At 37.5% G+C, this 16,130-nt stretch overlaps 1 protein-coding gene across 6 annotated transcripts in view; it reads right to left on the bottom strand.

The window, feature by feature from the left end:
• The window catches only part of PIP5K1B (phosphatidylinositol-4-phosphate 5-kinase type 1 beta), a 107,688-nt gene that overhangs the window by 78,805 nt on the left and 12,753 nt on the right, over positions 1–16,130 (bottom strand). For 3 of the 6 annotated variants that reach the window (XM_062018704.1, XM_062018707.1, XM_062018702.1), the window contains exons 2-4: positions 6,396–6,470; positions 2,508–2,592; positions 612–680 (exon numbers count right to left, since the gene is read on the bottom strand). In XM_062018704.1, coding sequence (XP_061874688.1) covers positions 612–680 — 69 coding nt within the window. In that variant the 5' untranslated portion in view covers positions 2,508–2,592; positions 6,396–6,470. The remainder of the gene's footprint in view (positions 1–611; positions 681–2,507; positions 2,593–6,395; positions 6,471–16,130) is intronic. The other 3 variants (XM_062018705.1, XM_062018703.1, XM_062018706.1) reach the window with 3 other exon arrangements.

Genomic DNA, 16,130 nt, shown 5'->3' on the forward strand with positions numbered 1-16,130 from the left:
CAGAAAAAATGTGCATTTATAACTACCTTTAGTTATCATTAGTCCTAGACGTACCTAAATAATGCTAGCCCCTGTCAATTAGTGACAAAACCAAAACCATAACCAGTATCAGCTGCTGTTACCTCATCTAAATTGCCCTATGCTGCTATAATTGATGCATGCTCCTACATTAAATATGTCCTCTCTTAAACAATATTTCTTGTTTAAAAAACAAATAAAACAAGGAGTGTGGGTTTTTTTTGTAAATTACTGATGAGGTCGTAGGGTAAGCATGTAGTCCAGACATCACACAAACATTCAAAGCATTTGGGAACTCACCATACTAAATTTCTGTCAACAGTTTATTCCCAGAGGTATATTTGTTGTGAAGAGCAAAGAATTTTCATCAATCTAGCAAGAATGTATACTTCAAAGCTGTACTAAACAGTAGGTTTTCAAACAGTCAGCCATGCAGTGGGTAGAAACATCTCATGATTCCACAGAAGGAACAAAGTACTTGTTTTGTTTGCTCTTGAATTTAGTCAGTTCTGAAATGTATTTCACTACTTAAGGCTTGAATTACCAATACAAATGGAAAAATATGCAATGAAAAGGTTGCAAGTCTTAATTACCTTTTTATATGTTTTCTCTTCATTTTGCTTTCTAGCAGTAACGTCTCCATTTTCAGTAACAGATGACATCTAATAACAGAAGCTTAAGTTAGAAATAATATAGTTGCTTTGGAAAAGTAAGTGTTCAGAAAACATCACACTATTTGTTACCCATTTTTTGCTAAATTCAAACTTTTTTGATGACACTAAGCCACCAAGGTCAGTGATATAGCTAGGATATTCCTAGAAGGATTTTCCAAGCACACTTAAAGGACACCACTGCTGCAGGAATATGTCTGGCATATGACACAATTCTGTTTCTTTTTCCCCACACTGGTATGTAGGTCTGCAGAAAGACCTTGCAGAGAGATCTTGCTCTTCAGCAGACTGCATGAGATCATCTCTTTAAGAGGTACAATGATGAACAAATCTATGAAGCTTGTGAGACAGATATTCAGTAGCATTGTCATGGTTTGACATGGAAGCCTTTTCTGGTAAGGGGGAAGGGGCTGTAAAGACGGCTCCTGTAATAAGTTGCTTGAAACTCTCCCCAGCTCTAAGCCAGACCCACTTCTGGGGCTGAGCCAATTATACACCTCCACGATCACTTTTTAAGAAGAAGCTGGAAGAGGAGGTTTCTTCCTGTTTCTTCCTTCTTCTGGCCCTTCTTCTTTTCCGGCTGGTGGTGGTGCAAAGAGTGGGAAGAGTGAGAGAAGCAACCATACAGACTCCAAGGTCAGTGAGGAAAGAGAGGAGGAGGTGTGCTGGAGCTGACACTCCCTTGCATTCTATGGAGAGGACTGGTGAAGCTGAGATTTGTTTGCATTTCTTTAAAGGCCCCACATCAGTGGTAGAGACCCCATATCAGGGGCAGAATCTCATTTTACTGGAAACCTCAAATCAGAGGCAGTGATTCACTTCATTAAAAACTCCAAGGCAGGGGCAGTGACTACGGCCAGAGGAGGTCATGTCCCATGGAGGGGACCCAATACTCACAGGAGCTGTAACTATGAGGAAGAACCCACGACAAAGAAGCTCATTAAACTTATGCCCAGAAAAGGCCATGTCCTGAGGGAGGGACCCTGTATCAGCAGAAGCTACAGCTGCTGGGAACAACCCACATTAGAGAAGTTTGTTAAGAACTGTGTCCTGTGGGAGAAACCCCATATCAGCGCAGGGGAAGAATGCCAGGAGTCATCCTCATCTGAGAAGACAGAAGCGGCAGAGCCCATCTGTGAGAGAATGACCACATTCCCCATTCCTGCCCCCCTGCGCCGTTGAGAGGGGAGGAGGTAGAGATATCAGGAGCAGTGAGCTGGGCCCAGCAAGAAAGGAGGGATTGGGGAGGGAGATCTTAAAGTGCTGGTTGTGATTTTCTCATCATTCTACTCCCTTTTTGCTTTTGTTCTGTTCTGTTTCTTGTAGGTAGTAGAATAAACTTTCCTACTTTCCTCTCTAAGTTGAGTACTGGAGTCTGTTTTGCCCGGAACCATAACTGGCAGCGAGCTCTCACTGCCCTTGTCTTAATCCACAACAACCTTGCTTATGTTTTTCCTCTCATTTTGCTGAGGCCTCTGCCATCTTAACAAGGGTGGGGGTGAATGGGGGCACTGAGTGAGACTGTCACAGTGCTTCTTTGCTAGCAGGGCCAAACCACAACAAGCATGTATCAGAGGTCCAAGATCTTTGGATGCACTGGCATGCTGGATCTCCTCAAAGGAGTACGGAGATATTTGACATTTCGTCTCTTCACAGCTGTTAAAGCAATTCTAGATCACAAAAGAATAAACCACTATGTTATAGATCACTTGAGCACTCTAAGTGTGGCTGACAAAATGAAGAAAACGGAAATCTACAAAGACCTATTCTAAAATCATTCTAGATCTTGCCAACACTTTCACAATGAAGTACACATACCCTTATGAACAACAGGACAAGTCATCTGGAGTTGAGAGTGAAGATCAAGCCATTCATTGGTGGGGCTAATGTTTTCCAGAACCTACTAAGAGAAAAATCTGTTATCAGTATGCCATCACAAATTTACATCTCTCAGAATAGTTTACAATTTCTTTTTTTCGATTATTCTTCAGTCCATGCAAGAATTCCGTTATGAGTGACACTTTCAAGAATCATCTCAAATAAGCTGGTTACTAAATAGGTCATTTAATGTACTTAGAAATTATCAGTATTGCACTGGCTAGAATCCAAGCAGTTTAACTTCCCATTTCCATACATATTTCAATACCGTGACACAAGCAACCCTAAACCAAGACATCTATGCAGAGCAGGAGACATACATGCCTAGGTCTTGTGCAATTACATGCTCTCTTCCACAAGGACTTTACAAATGAAACAGTAAAACTTATAATCTTCACTGGATTTGGATAGCCCATATTTTAATTCCACCAAAGCAAAAAAGATACACAATAGGAGCAACTGTCTGGAGGAATACACACTGAATAGTTGCAGATAACAAATAAACTCATTTTGGAATTTTTTCATAATGGTGGTTATTATCAGCATAATTTTTACAGTAAGGTGAGCTATTTCACAGACTAAATGGTTTGATTAGACATATAAGAAAACGTTACATATAATCAGATATTATTTGATATCTCTTTGAAATTAGCTCTCTATCTTATCTTCCACATTTGTTTTAAGTTACATCAGTAAAGCTATTTTTCAATTTAATCTCTAAAAAACACCAGAAGAAAAAATAATCTCATTTGTCTTTAATCAGGACAAATATCATCTTGTACATAACTAAAAAGTGATAAAAAGAAAATATTTGTAGGTCTCATTCACTGAATTTAATTTTCCAGTAATCTGACAAGTATACATAACATCGCTAAGAAACTTTGTCATTAAAGACTTCAAAACATTATTTGCTTCCTCTTCAGAGAAGCAATTAATTCCAAAAAAAAAAAAAACCCACACACCAAAAACCACAATACCTCCTTAGAAAAGTCTTCTTAGAAAAAAAGTCTTCTAGTATTTTCCTGCTGCAACTAGCTACATTCTTCATTGTAGTCTTTGTGCAATTAATGTACCCTAATTGACAAGTCCTTTACTTGGTTGTTCATTAGCATCATTCCAGACATCAAACTCGTACTTAGAGGCAACAACTCTGTTTTGATAGCTTTTAAAATATAGTTCATTTTGCTTACCAATATTCACATATTTAATATTAAACACTGATCCATGCTTGTAACTGTATCAGTACAAGAACAGAGACACCAAGAACTTCCATTAAACAACTTTTGCTGGAGAAGAAACATCATTTAGATCACTAGTAGGAGGAAGATTGTTTAATCAATTGATTCCTTGGTAAAACTAATGCCCAAACTGCTGTTCTCTACACAACCCCAAGACTATCAATGTAATAATATGTTCTACTGCTCCCAAAATTCCTAAAACATGATCATACATACTCAGCAAAAGCCAAATACTAATGCAAAATGGGAACCTTTTTTCAGTAAGAAGTTATCTGAAGAAAACATTTATGCCAGACATGGAAGAAAAGTCTGTTTGTTCCCATTATAGGCAGACAAACTATTCAAGAACACTTCATTCATGTGAAAATACACCTCTAACACTGCCAAGGATGGGAAGGCAGACAATGAGATCCCAAGTTCAATAACTACAACATATAAAAAGAATTATACACCATGAAGAAAGTAATTTTTCTCTGTCTATGCCAGTTTATTTCATTCCTGGAAGCATCTAGAACAGAATCATTTCAGTACCTGATCTTCTGGGAAAGAGAGTACATAGCTCTATACAGCTCTAACTTAGCTGGGATTGTGCTAAACATATTTCAAGACCTTCACTCAAGACAATTGTCTCCTATTTCATGCTAGTAATTTTTCACAAAGCAAGCATTACTCTGTGTATTTTCTCCCTGCACTGCAGCTGCTGAAATGGTGCATGGTGCCTTCTCACTTGCTTTATTCCATGCATTGCAAGAGCTACTGTCTCAATTCTGCTCACGTTTAGCAGTGCAAAGGTAGGTCACAACTTAGTCTTGGACTCCCTTCCAGACAATGCTGAGAAGCTACAAAGCATTGCTAGGCAGTGTGCTAATAAGCAGATATAAACAAGTGAAAGGAAGCCTAATTTGGTCTAGCGCTCTGAGTAAGAGAAGAGGCAATACATTAAACATCCTACAGCTTTCTCAGTCATCAAGAGCTAACTCCGTCTCTAAAAACCTTACATCTTTTTATGATAGTGAATGTTCTTTGCACATCAGTGCCTGGAAAGCTACACAGCCTGCAAGTAAAAATTAGATACAAGAAAACACATATAGAGAAGCGGGTTTTTTTTCATTTTTTTGGGTGTTTTTCTTTTGCTTTTTAAATAGTGTCCTAGAAACTAGATTCACTTACTCTTTATAGCAGAGGTCATGTAGGCATCTAAGATCAAACACACCTGTATGTTCCCATATTGAAACATCCATGGAGTAAAAGCTAGGATGTATTTTTAAACCAATATATCCTGAGAATGAAGTAAATGTTTACATATTGCAATGACTGGACAATCATCAGAAGTTCTGAAAAAGCTTCAAATCTAAAAAACTCTGTTTTCCTCCATGACTTTTCAAATTCAGAACTTCAATTTGATGGTTTTTAACCTCTATGATTCCTGTAATGACTGTTAGTCTACTGTGAACTGCTGTGACTCTTCCCAGAAGCTCTGAATGATCTCTTATGTCTTTCCAGACACCAACTGCAAAAGCAGAGCTTTTTACTGCATCATAGACACCATTGATTCTTCCTGGGGAAAAAAAATTAAAAATTGTTCTCCCTATCTGGCAGAAAAAAAAAAATGTAAAGGAGAGTGAGAACAAAGTAAAAAGGAATGGTCCAGTCTGCTGCCTCGACAAGTTCCCCTCCCCCTCCTCAACTAGTTATGGAGATTTTAAGAGTGATTGAAAGTCAAACCTTGTGTGTGAAATTTGTTATAGTTGTTGCTTTAGAGAAAATGGGAAGACGCTTGGTCTTCCTAACTAACGCTAAGGTAAACCATTTCAGAGCGAACAGCTGCACTGAGCTAAAAAAAAGCAGATCAGAAATTGTATACTCTGTTATAATCAGCAAAAAAGAAAAAAAAATTACTAAGATACCCTTTCTCACGTTATCCAGTTTCAAGCCTGGACAATTTCAATTACCCAATAAACTACTACTATAATTTTGCCTAAAAAAAAAAAAAGGAATATGGTCATCGCAAGTAGCACAAAAACTGATGGAAATCACATCCAAAGTAAAACAGAAAAAATCTCCTCCTTCTCTTGGTCTTCATGATATTGTCAGGACAGGAAAAAGGCTACAGAGAAAGTAGCAAGCAAAGAGAATCACAAAACTATCACTCAGATTGTTCATCTAATCTCAGTCATCTCAGCTGTCTACATCATCTTTATTTACCTAACTTAATAGCACTCATTCAATTTGGTGCCCTAGCAGTTCTTTTAGGCTCTCGGTCAATTAACCTGAGTACAATGCTAAGATTCCGATACTGTTTAATTTCTACAGGGACCACCTATTTCCAGGAACACAAGACAGTATTTGAACTTTTTTTTAAGTGGTAATAAGAGTACTGATTTATTATTTTTTTTTCAGTTTGCAGGCTGAACTTGAAAAGTAATTTATCAGCATTATATCATTAAATATATGTTTATATTTTAATGCTTTGATTTAACTGCAGTGTCAGACCATCTATCCTTCTTTTGCTGGAAAACAAATAAAAAGGCAGAACTTCAGCATATATCACCTCCAAAGTTTACAAATACTCAGAATACAGATTGATTACCTGTGAAATTTGGTAATTCCCAAGAGTCCTGCCCTCTTCCATTTAAAGTGGTAGTCCCAATTCCATTAACCTGTTCTGAGGCAAAGCAGACTACAAATGTAATATCCAGAGTCACAGAAACAACCACCAGAACAGCAAAAGCTATAACTATGTATTTTCAGTAACAAACCAGACTTTTTGTTTTGAAAATCGTATGTTGTGATTTTTCAGATGGAAGTTTGCTTGCAACAATGGAAAAAATCCTACAAGTATTTTAAAAGAAGCAAAGTTTAGAAGTCTGGAAACAGAATACCATACTCCTCCAAAAAAACACATCTCTTTCCATAAGCTTCATTCTGAGTCTTAAAACTACTTCTCTCTACTGCCTATTAGCCTGTTTAACCACTGTGTCTTATCTTCCCAAAAGTACAAAAAGAGCTCTTACATCTTTCCAGGCACCAAATGTAAAAGCAAACTTTCTGCTGCATAGTAGATGGTGCTCATGTATTAAGAATGATGGGATTATTCCAAACCACTGATCCCAGACCAGTAATCACAAAAAACAAACATTTGATCCCTGACTTAACTGACGTCACCTTGTGTATTTTGCAGAAACTGCTAACAGGACCTCCTTTTACAAAGTGAAATGGCTTCATTAATCTATTATTATTTTGTAACAGATTGAGAGTGTACAAAGTAGAAACGCATATTTGTACATAGCCAAACAACACTTCCCAACTGCTACTTATGTTTTTATAATTGAGATTTCATGTGCCAACAACAGTAGCTTTTAGAAGATAAGCAACATTCCTTAAAGTCAGCTGGAGTTACAAATGAATAAAATTGTCAAGATAGGGTTTTCTTTGAAACAAGTGAAAGAAGGAAACATCTGCACACTATACACAACTGTATACAACAGAAGAAAATAAAAGTGAAGGGCATTGAAAGGTAGAAGACACTGCAGAGTCAGAATCAGAGCTTTGCTCCTTTGGCAACTTTGATGTGGCAAATGTGGTCTTAATCTTACCAATGCATAGCAGACATTGCACTTTCGAGATAACACCACCTCATAATGCACATTGTCCAACAAATGCTGCAGCATGTTGGGACAAATGGTTAAGAAAGCAAAAAGCACAACCAGAGGCAAACTTATTATACATTTTCCTTTGACAGTAAATGAGAAATTGAATAACAGCAATCACATAATAGAGTGGTCACAGTTTTTAGAAGGAAAAGCAAGGGAAGCTGCACCACTCACATAATCAGTAAGATCCAAAGGGAATGAAGTCTCATATACAAGTGCAAAAGGAGGCTAGTAGAAGTGTCACTTAGTTTCTGAAGGAATTACACAAACAGAGGTGCAAACAATCCCACCTTGCTGAGTAGGGAATAGATATGAAAGAAGAATTCAGTAAGACCAACAACTTTAGTGATCTGAAACTCCAGAAAAAAAAATTATACCAAAAAATGAAAACCGGATTGAATGAACAAGGCTAAATATAAAAAACAGAGGGAATGCACAACCAAAAAAGCACAGAATAAATTACTATAATGAGATGTGCATGAAACAAGAACTTCATAACAGTTGTAAAGTTCTATTTTGAGACTTTCATCTTTTCTCTACTTATCTACCTTTCACCACTCATCAAAAGCTCAGCCATACTATATTTTCCTTTACCAACTCAAAATTGCTGTGTCAACATAACTTACAACAGAACTGCATAATGAAGAAAGATAAAGGAAACTGTTTAGAAGACTATTCCAAAAAACACAACACACAAAAGCTGTGGTTGAAATAATTCACGTGCACTAACACTGATGGCATAACTTGTTAATCAATTCTCCACAGGCAACTTATAAGTGAAATACAACTGGGAATTATTCAGATCATTAGCATATTGGCACACAATCAATTACAACAAAGTTTGTAAAAGGATATACTGTGGGAACACTGATCTGAATGCTGGAGTAGATTATCATAATCATCAAGTTCTTTACACTTTCTTTCCCTGTATCTTGCAAGTATAAATTCAATATTTATAGCTTTTACTGAATGCTAGCTCTGTTAAACTTTTCAGCAGTCAGGTTACATAAGAAATTCAAATTGTTAAAATCCAGGTTTTTTTGCTCCATTTCAGCACTCTTCCATACAGTTGCAAAAAGATGACTGAAAAGAGGAATAGACTACCTTGGAGGATGTGATAGGTAATACTGATTTTTTTTGAGAGTTTAGACAATTGTTTTAAATGTAGTTGGAACTGTCTTGAAGAAAGCAAAAGGTCTGGATGCCCTGTCCTGGTTCTTCCTGGTTTCCATAGTATCACAATGTATGACTCAGGCTGGGTATCTCCAACACTTTTATTTAATCCTAACTAGTGGTGCTATGGTCTTGCCTTACAAGTATGCAATGCTAGCATCCTTACTGTGATGCCAGTGTTTCACAGGCCCCAAGAGAACATACCTAGACAATTAAATCCACAAAAAAGTAATTTACCAAAGAATATCAATCATTTACTCCTTACAACAGCAAACACAGCTTTTATATGGACTCCCTTGATATCAAGAAGAAATTTGGAAGGGAAAAAGGAAGATGATGCTGCACGTCAGATAGTGCTGAATGAGATACCAATTCATAGTCTCAGTTGTTTCAATCACTCACATATTTTCACAGAGTTTTAAGTTCACTTTTGACAAAAGTAGGAAGCGATACTGAGAGACAAACAGACAGACGTGTTAGCAGCAGTACCCAGTGGGCTGGGTAACAGCACCAGAACTAAGCTCAGGATTAACTTGGTGGAAATATCTACAGTAACATTTAAGATTACATTCTCAAACATACATTTGAATAGCAACTTGTTTTTCAAGTACTGAGCTTGCATGAAAAATAAGGTGACTTGAGAATGGGTATAAAAGACTGATGTAAGAACCAAATTCAAAAGTTATGTCTAAAATCAGATGAGAGAAAGTTTAAGTTACTCTATTGAATAATAACATTTTCTATCACAGAATCATAGACTGGTAGGGTTGGAAGGCACTTTTAGAGATCATCTAGTCCAACCCCCATGCTGAAGCAGATCCACCTAGATCAGGTCGCATAAGAATGTGTCCAGTTGGGTCCTGAAGACCTCTAAGGAAGGAGACTCCACACCCTTCCTGGGCAGCCTGTGCCAGGGCTCTCTCACCAGTGCAGTAAAATAGTTTTTCATTATGTTTAAAAGGAACTTTTTGGGTTCCAGCTTTATCCCATCACCTGTTGCTAGATACCATTCAATAAAGCGACACCCCACCATTTAGATATTTGTAAATATTAATAAGATCCTCCTTCAGTCTCCTCTTCCCTAGACTAAGCAGTCCCAGTTCCCGCAGCTTTTCCTCATATGAAAGATGTTCCAGACTTGTCCTTGTAGAACCTCATGAGGTTCCTCTCTGCCCAACTCTTAAGCAGGTTGAGATCCCACTGAATGGCAGCACTGCCTTCTGGGGAATCAGCCAGTCCTCCCAGTTTGGTGTCATCAGCCAACTTGCTGAGGGTACACTCTGTCCCCCCATCCAGGTTGTTGATGAAGATGTTGAACAAGACTGGCCCCAGAACCCATCCCTGTGAAACTTTACTGGCCACAGGCCTTCAACTCAATTCTGTGCAGTTGATCACCACCCTCTGGGCTCTGTCATTCAGCCAGCTCTCGAGCCACCTCACCATCCACTCATTCAAGCCACACTGCCTGAGCTTTCCGATGAGGATGTTAAAATGCAAAAAAGCATTTTAAGAATATCACTATAAGAAACTACAGCTCTGCACTTGTTACTAAGGAGCACCAAATAAAAGGCAAGAAAAGAGTGAGACAAATAAAAGTCAGACTACTACTCACACCTACCTTTCCTCATCGTTCTAGCAACACAGATGGCCACTGGACAAGACAGACATAGCCCCTTTGTTGCAGGTACAGCAGAAAGTCACAAAAACAGTGATGGTGGTGCAAATGGTTTTCTTGCAGAGCACTGTATTATCAAAATGTTTGTATAGAAGGACATTACTTTAAGAAATGGATTAGAAGATCAGCTAAAAACCTTTACTGAGGTGCTCTGGCTGGTGTGTTTGTGTGTGTGAGCAAGTTAGTGTATAAGGATGCAAGTGGAATAGAGAGGAAGACACTGTAAGATGCCTCACAAAGCCAAGTCTGAAGGCACTGTACCACATTAAAAAAAGCTGCTGCTAAGTAGCAGTGACTAACACGGGTCTGGTATAAAAGCCAGAAAAACTCGACACTATTCCTATGTCCCTTCAAAGCAAATGGCCCTCAGCAGAAAGCACTGGTTTAGAGATACAAGTCTAAGCTTGTATTTTTGCTCTTGAGGATGAAGGAGCTGCTAGGGTCATGCTAAGTGAGGCTATGACAGACAAAGACACATAGCCTTAACCCAGCAGCTGATGGCAAACCACTCTCTCCTCAAAGAGATAGAGCAGAAATCCTGCAATACTTTTTTGGGAGACATTTCACTTCAGAGTTTCTCCAAGTCATAGACAAAATAATGAGGTTTTGTAACCAAATAACACCTGATTACTTGCTATACCAAACAAGTTGCCTGTGTTGCTACACCTTCCTCTAATCAAACTCTAGCATCAATGGGCCTGGCAGGTCTCAAATTCGGCCAGAGCAGTCTCTGAACAGATTTGGAAGGATCTCCTTCCATATTATCAAGTTTAAGGTAGCACAGGTACTCTGCACAAACAAATACAGCTTCCAAGAGTTGACAGGTATCACGTTGGGCAGATGGAAGAGGAATCTATAGGGGTGTTTCATAACCACATGTCATGGATCTCTGTGATGGTGTGCATCCTTCTTTTTTCAGAAAGCAGCCAAGTCTATTGAAACGTGGTCTCTCTGGGCTAGCTTTCACTTTGCTCATTTCTTTTGCTGTGTTTATGTCCTTACAGCAGGAAGAAAACTAAAACTAGCTGAAAACCATAGTTTCTTTCACTTTGAAGACTTTCAAGCACAGAACAGACAGGAAGGGTGCAAGTGAATACAGTGACTAATTTGGGATGGGGAACAAAGGAAAAAGAGAAAAATAGGCAAGACAAGGAGGGAGATGCTCGGCAAAAGATTGTGTACAGTGGAACTGGGAAGACAGAAGGAATGGGAAGCAATAATGGATGAAGAGCAAGGAAACCAAAGGAGAAGAGAAACATATGTTAATAGGAAACACACAGATGGGAAAGGCTTTCTGCTTTGTCTATTAAAAATTTTTGTACACAGATCAATCTAAACTATTACCTGAATACATAATTTGGGTTAAAACAAAAGCAGTACCAGGAAATGAAAGCAAAAAGATCTATAACACTTCAGTTCCATAGCTTAATAGCCTGATGAAACCTTTACAAAACCAAACAAGTATCTTGAGAAATTCAGCAAGATACTAAACACTACTTCTATTCTTTGCAGTGCATGCTGGCAATATTATGAAACATCCTCCTGCACAGTTATTTCAAATACATTGATCTTTAGTAGGAGATGCTGGTAAAGCATATTTTAAAACCTTGTTAAGCAACTAAGGTTGCATTACTGTCCACATTTGTGATGACTCTCCAAATGGTGTTTTACCGTGCAAATCAGACAGAATTGGAAGTCTAGATATACAATGTTCTACAGCAGAAATAACATTTGCATGAAGAAAAGAACTTTTGCTTGCATATTCTTCTCTGTGTGGGTTAATTTGATGGTTACAAAAGGAACCTTTGAGTTATGGGAAATAATCTAAGGAGCGAGAATCCATGAACTTGTATTTATTTTGCCAAAGTTCTATGTTACACTGTTCTTGCAAACTGAAAACAGACATATTTTAGCTCCTTTTCCATTACTGTTATCAAGAGGCCAAAATTACCCTCACAGGGATGAGATGTACAATCACAACGAACCAGAAAAGGCTCAAGTGAGTGAAGTTACACCTGCAATGTGTTTTTTGATAACAGAGCCTTAACTACAGACATCTATGCCTCATGCGCCCCTTTTTTTCCCCTGTCATTATACCATTCAAAATAGGTCACAGATTAAAGAGAACAGAGAATGTAAAGGTTGCATGCATAGTATTTCTCTTCTTCTAAGTCATACACAAGTTTAACTATAGGCCCTGAGAGAGAAATACAGAGTATCACTATTGTGATTTACCTGCATTTACATCTCATGGTCACAATTTCAACAAATAGTATTCATGTGTATAGCAGTTGATAACCACAGAAGGTGCTCAGCTCTTGTGTTTTTGCACAGACTGAGTCATACACTGCATGTTGCAAGGTCCAAACACGAAGCACCTCACTCAACACACAGCATACCTGAGGCTTCTGCTGTTCCTTATCTCACAGAAGAGAAGACACCATGCAGAAGCCTGATTTTTTTCCTCACAGTGCCTCATCCTGGACACGATTACAAAACTCCTAGCCACAGATACGTCATGCATCAGGTTTGTCCTTTCATGTGTTAACTGAAATTGTTTTCAGAATGCTACTTCCTATTTGACATCTGGACTATCTTGTCATTTCAATTGATCCACACTCCTGCTGGATAACTTCTTGCTTAATCCCTACATTCCACCATGAAACTATACCGATGCTTCCAGAATAGTGCAGCACGCTACCTTTCAAGCTAGAGAGTTTGACGTAAATGCCACAAAAGTGGTTTTATTTTTCTATTGAAGTGCTAATGGTTCATAAAACAACTAATGCAGGTTAATGCATTATTTTTTTCTAAGTGGAAAAATCTTGCAGTATCTATAGAGTGCGAATTATCTTATTTTCCATTTCAAGTAAATTTCTAAGAGTCATGAACCTAAAATCAATTAAAAAAAGATGAGACAGGTAGTTGAAGATTCTCTGTTCAACTGATGTCCATGTTTCTACCATCTATTCAATAGGGCATTAGCATCAGCAACTAAAATTTTAGGAGATGCTGCTGTGTTCCTGTACCCTCCAGGGTACACTTTGATTGTACTTCAGAACATATTTATACAAAAGTAACTGCTTATCCTGGGGAATGAGTCATTAGTCACCTTTAAGAAGGTGATTTCAAGTTTTGTTCAGATTTAGATTTATTTAGAATTTGAAACAAGCTGTAATAAAAATATTCACCTGATAATTTTGTTCCAGTCAGGAAAAAGGGGTGATCACAGCAAGTTTATGGCATTCCAAATATGTTTACATTCACAAAAAAGAGTAAGAGAAGAGGGGCATTGACATGCGTAGAAGTGTCTTGGGAGAATCAGGACTAAACATAAACTAGTTATTGAGTTTACTTTACAATAACAAGCACTGTTAACATACCATGTAATAGCTAATGCCTAGAACAATAGTAGAATATTTTCATTTAATCAAAATATCCATTAAAAGAAAAAAAAAGATGGCAGATTCAAAGTTGTGAACTTTCTGCAGGCTTCTGTTATTTTTCGTGTCATAATATATTGATTCGGTAGTAAATGCACAACTCAGTTTTGTTTCATTAGTTACTAAGAACACAATAAAGTAATATTTAGCATAACTCTTTTGGCCAAGCAATTGAAGATTTAAATACTGGTATTTGCAAGCACCTAGGGCACAGCTTTGCCCACTCTGCTTGACAGCTGAGAACACCTGAAAACAGAACACTTATTGGTTTCATGCCTGCACAGCAAAGCTCTATTAATGTCTCAACAGTGCACCTTGAGACACTATTTTTCAATTCCAGCGTCTGAGTTGCACAAGTAACATCAGAAGCCTAACTTGCTTACAAGAAGCTCTCTTGAGTTCCAACTTCAAGGAGGCCCTATGCACCCTATAAAACATCTGGACTTCCTTCTAATTGTGAGACAAGTAGCAAGAGAGTCACTCGTGGATGAAATTACAGATGCCTATAGCCTAAATAACTTGTGAAGTTCCTACATTCAAAAATATGAAGTCATGCATGATATGTTCAAGTTCTTATAGAGTCAAAATAAGACTGAGAGGAAAAAACCTCCTTAATCTTTCCTACATTTGCAAAGAAAATGTGGCTTGAAATTATTTCTTTAGCAGCCCCTTTTCCCCTCCATAATGTAATTCAAGACAGAAAAAAGTATACTGTAAGTATTCAGAAAATTACTGTCATCATTTCTAATTTACTAGAAACAATCTTGAATTTAAGAATTTTCCTATTTAGAGCAGACATGTGAAAGGAAAAAAAGAGTATGATTTTGTCTCTGTAGAAGCACCTATTTAAGCCCCAAGTAAGCATATTGGGCTGAAAAGAAATACACAAAGTATAAACACTATTTGACTCTAGAAAGGCCCTTCAGAAGTAAGCTGAAGAATGTTTTCCTACAAGCTGAAGAATGTTTTATACCCTTTATATACATATGTATTATAAATATTGCCTATATATTACATATTATTCAATTGTTATACATATATATTGTACATATACACACACACAGATAAAGGTTTATAAAATCCAATTTGTTGCCAACACAGAGTGCCCAAATATCCTCAACAGACATAACATCAAAACTGTGAAATGGAAAAGTAATTTTTTTCCATATAATTCTTAGATGCTAAAAAGGATTTTTTTTTTACTACATAATGAAGACACATTTTTACATATGAGAATGTATGTTTGTACAGTACCTGAGATCAAAAGAATATCAAAGCAAATATACAACTACATTTATTTTAATAATTGCAACATACAAATTAGTAATTAGTGAATAACAGCCTCTAATACTATAACTGATGTTGGAAGTCTGTGTCTTCTCATAAAAAGAAATCAGTTTCAACTTAGTTTTATATTGTATTAAAAATAATTTACAATTTTACTTTGTGGCACTGCAACACAGTACTAGATCTGACTGACTCTTGGCTTTCAAATCTTTATAGCTTTATCACAGCGACTGATCAGACAAATTACTTTGTATCGCATTTGCTCAAGCCCCTGTTTAGCCAAACTTGCCGGCAATTACTGGCAATATTAGGTCATGCTGCTACACAAAAAGAAAAAAGAAAAACCTGTCAATAGCAGGTACAGGAACTGCAGTGTCAATCACGTTTCATAGACCACATGCAAATAAATCCAGTTCTGTCAGAGTAAGAATAAGAACTTCTCTTCCCAGTGAAACCCAGGGACCTGGGTTGTATTTTTAAATACAACCTTATTAATGACATTTAGTGCTAATTCAGCAGAATGCAACATAGTGGAGAAAAAAATATTTTCTTACATATCATTCCTAGGCTACGTACAGTAATGTTCCTTGCAAGTTAGTTTTTGCTACTGTTGGCACCCACCTTTGTTGTCTGTTATCAGTGCAACAAAGTTCAAACTGGAGCAAATAGTACTCTTTTTCTCCAAGTTTAATAGTCATTGCACACATCTGAAATGATTGTTAACTGTCTGAGGGTTTAGTTTACTGAAATGTTTTCTTGCACAGCAGAGTGCCTTAATCTCTTGAACACGTGAACAGATGGAAGTATCAACAATGACCTTCTAACTTCCCAACATCGGTGCTGGCTTTACTAAATGTTCAGTGAATGTCAGGTCTGACTCTCAGTTACATGATTACAATGCTGTGGGTCAACAAAACAGGTGCAGCAGAATTCCAGCATACTACTGGAATTTTAGAATCCCTACAGCACATCCACATTCACAGCCTGCATTTGCTTGACATGCACACAGGTAACAGGTAGAGTGCACCACTCTGCTACAACAGCAGCCCTCATCATTAAGGTGCTACCCTTTCCTGAAGCTCAGTATATTGTAT

Source organism: Colius striatus, chromosome Z (assembly GCF_028858725.1).
Source record: "Colius striatus isolate bColStr4 chromosome Z, bColStr4.1.hap1, whole genome shotgun sequence".
In the NCBI taxonomy this organism is placed as follows: Eukaryota; Metazoa; Chordata; class Aves; order Coliiformes; family Coliidae; genus Colius; species Colius striatus.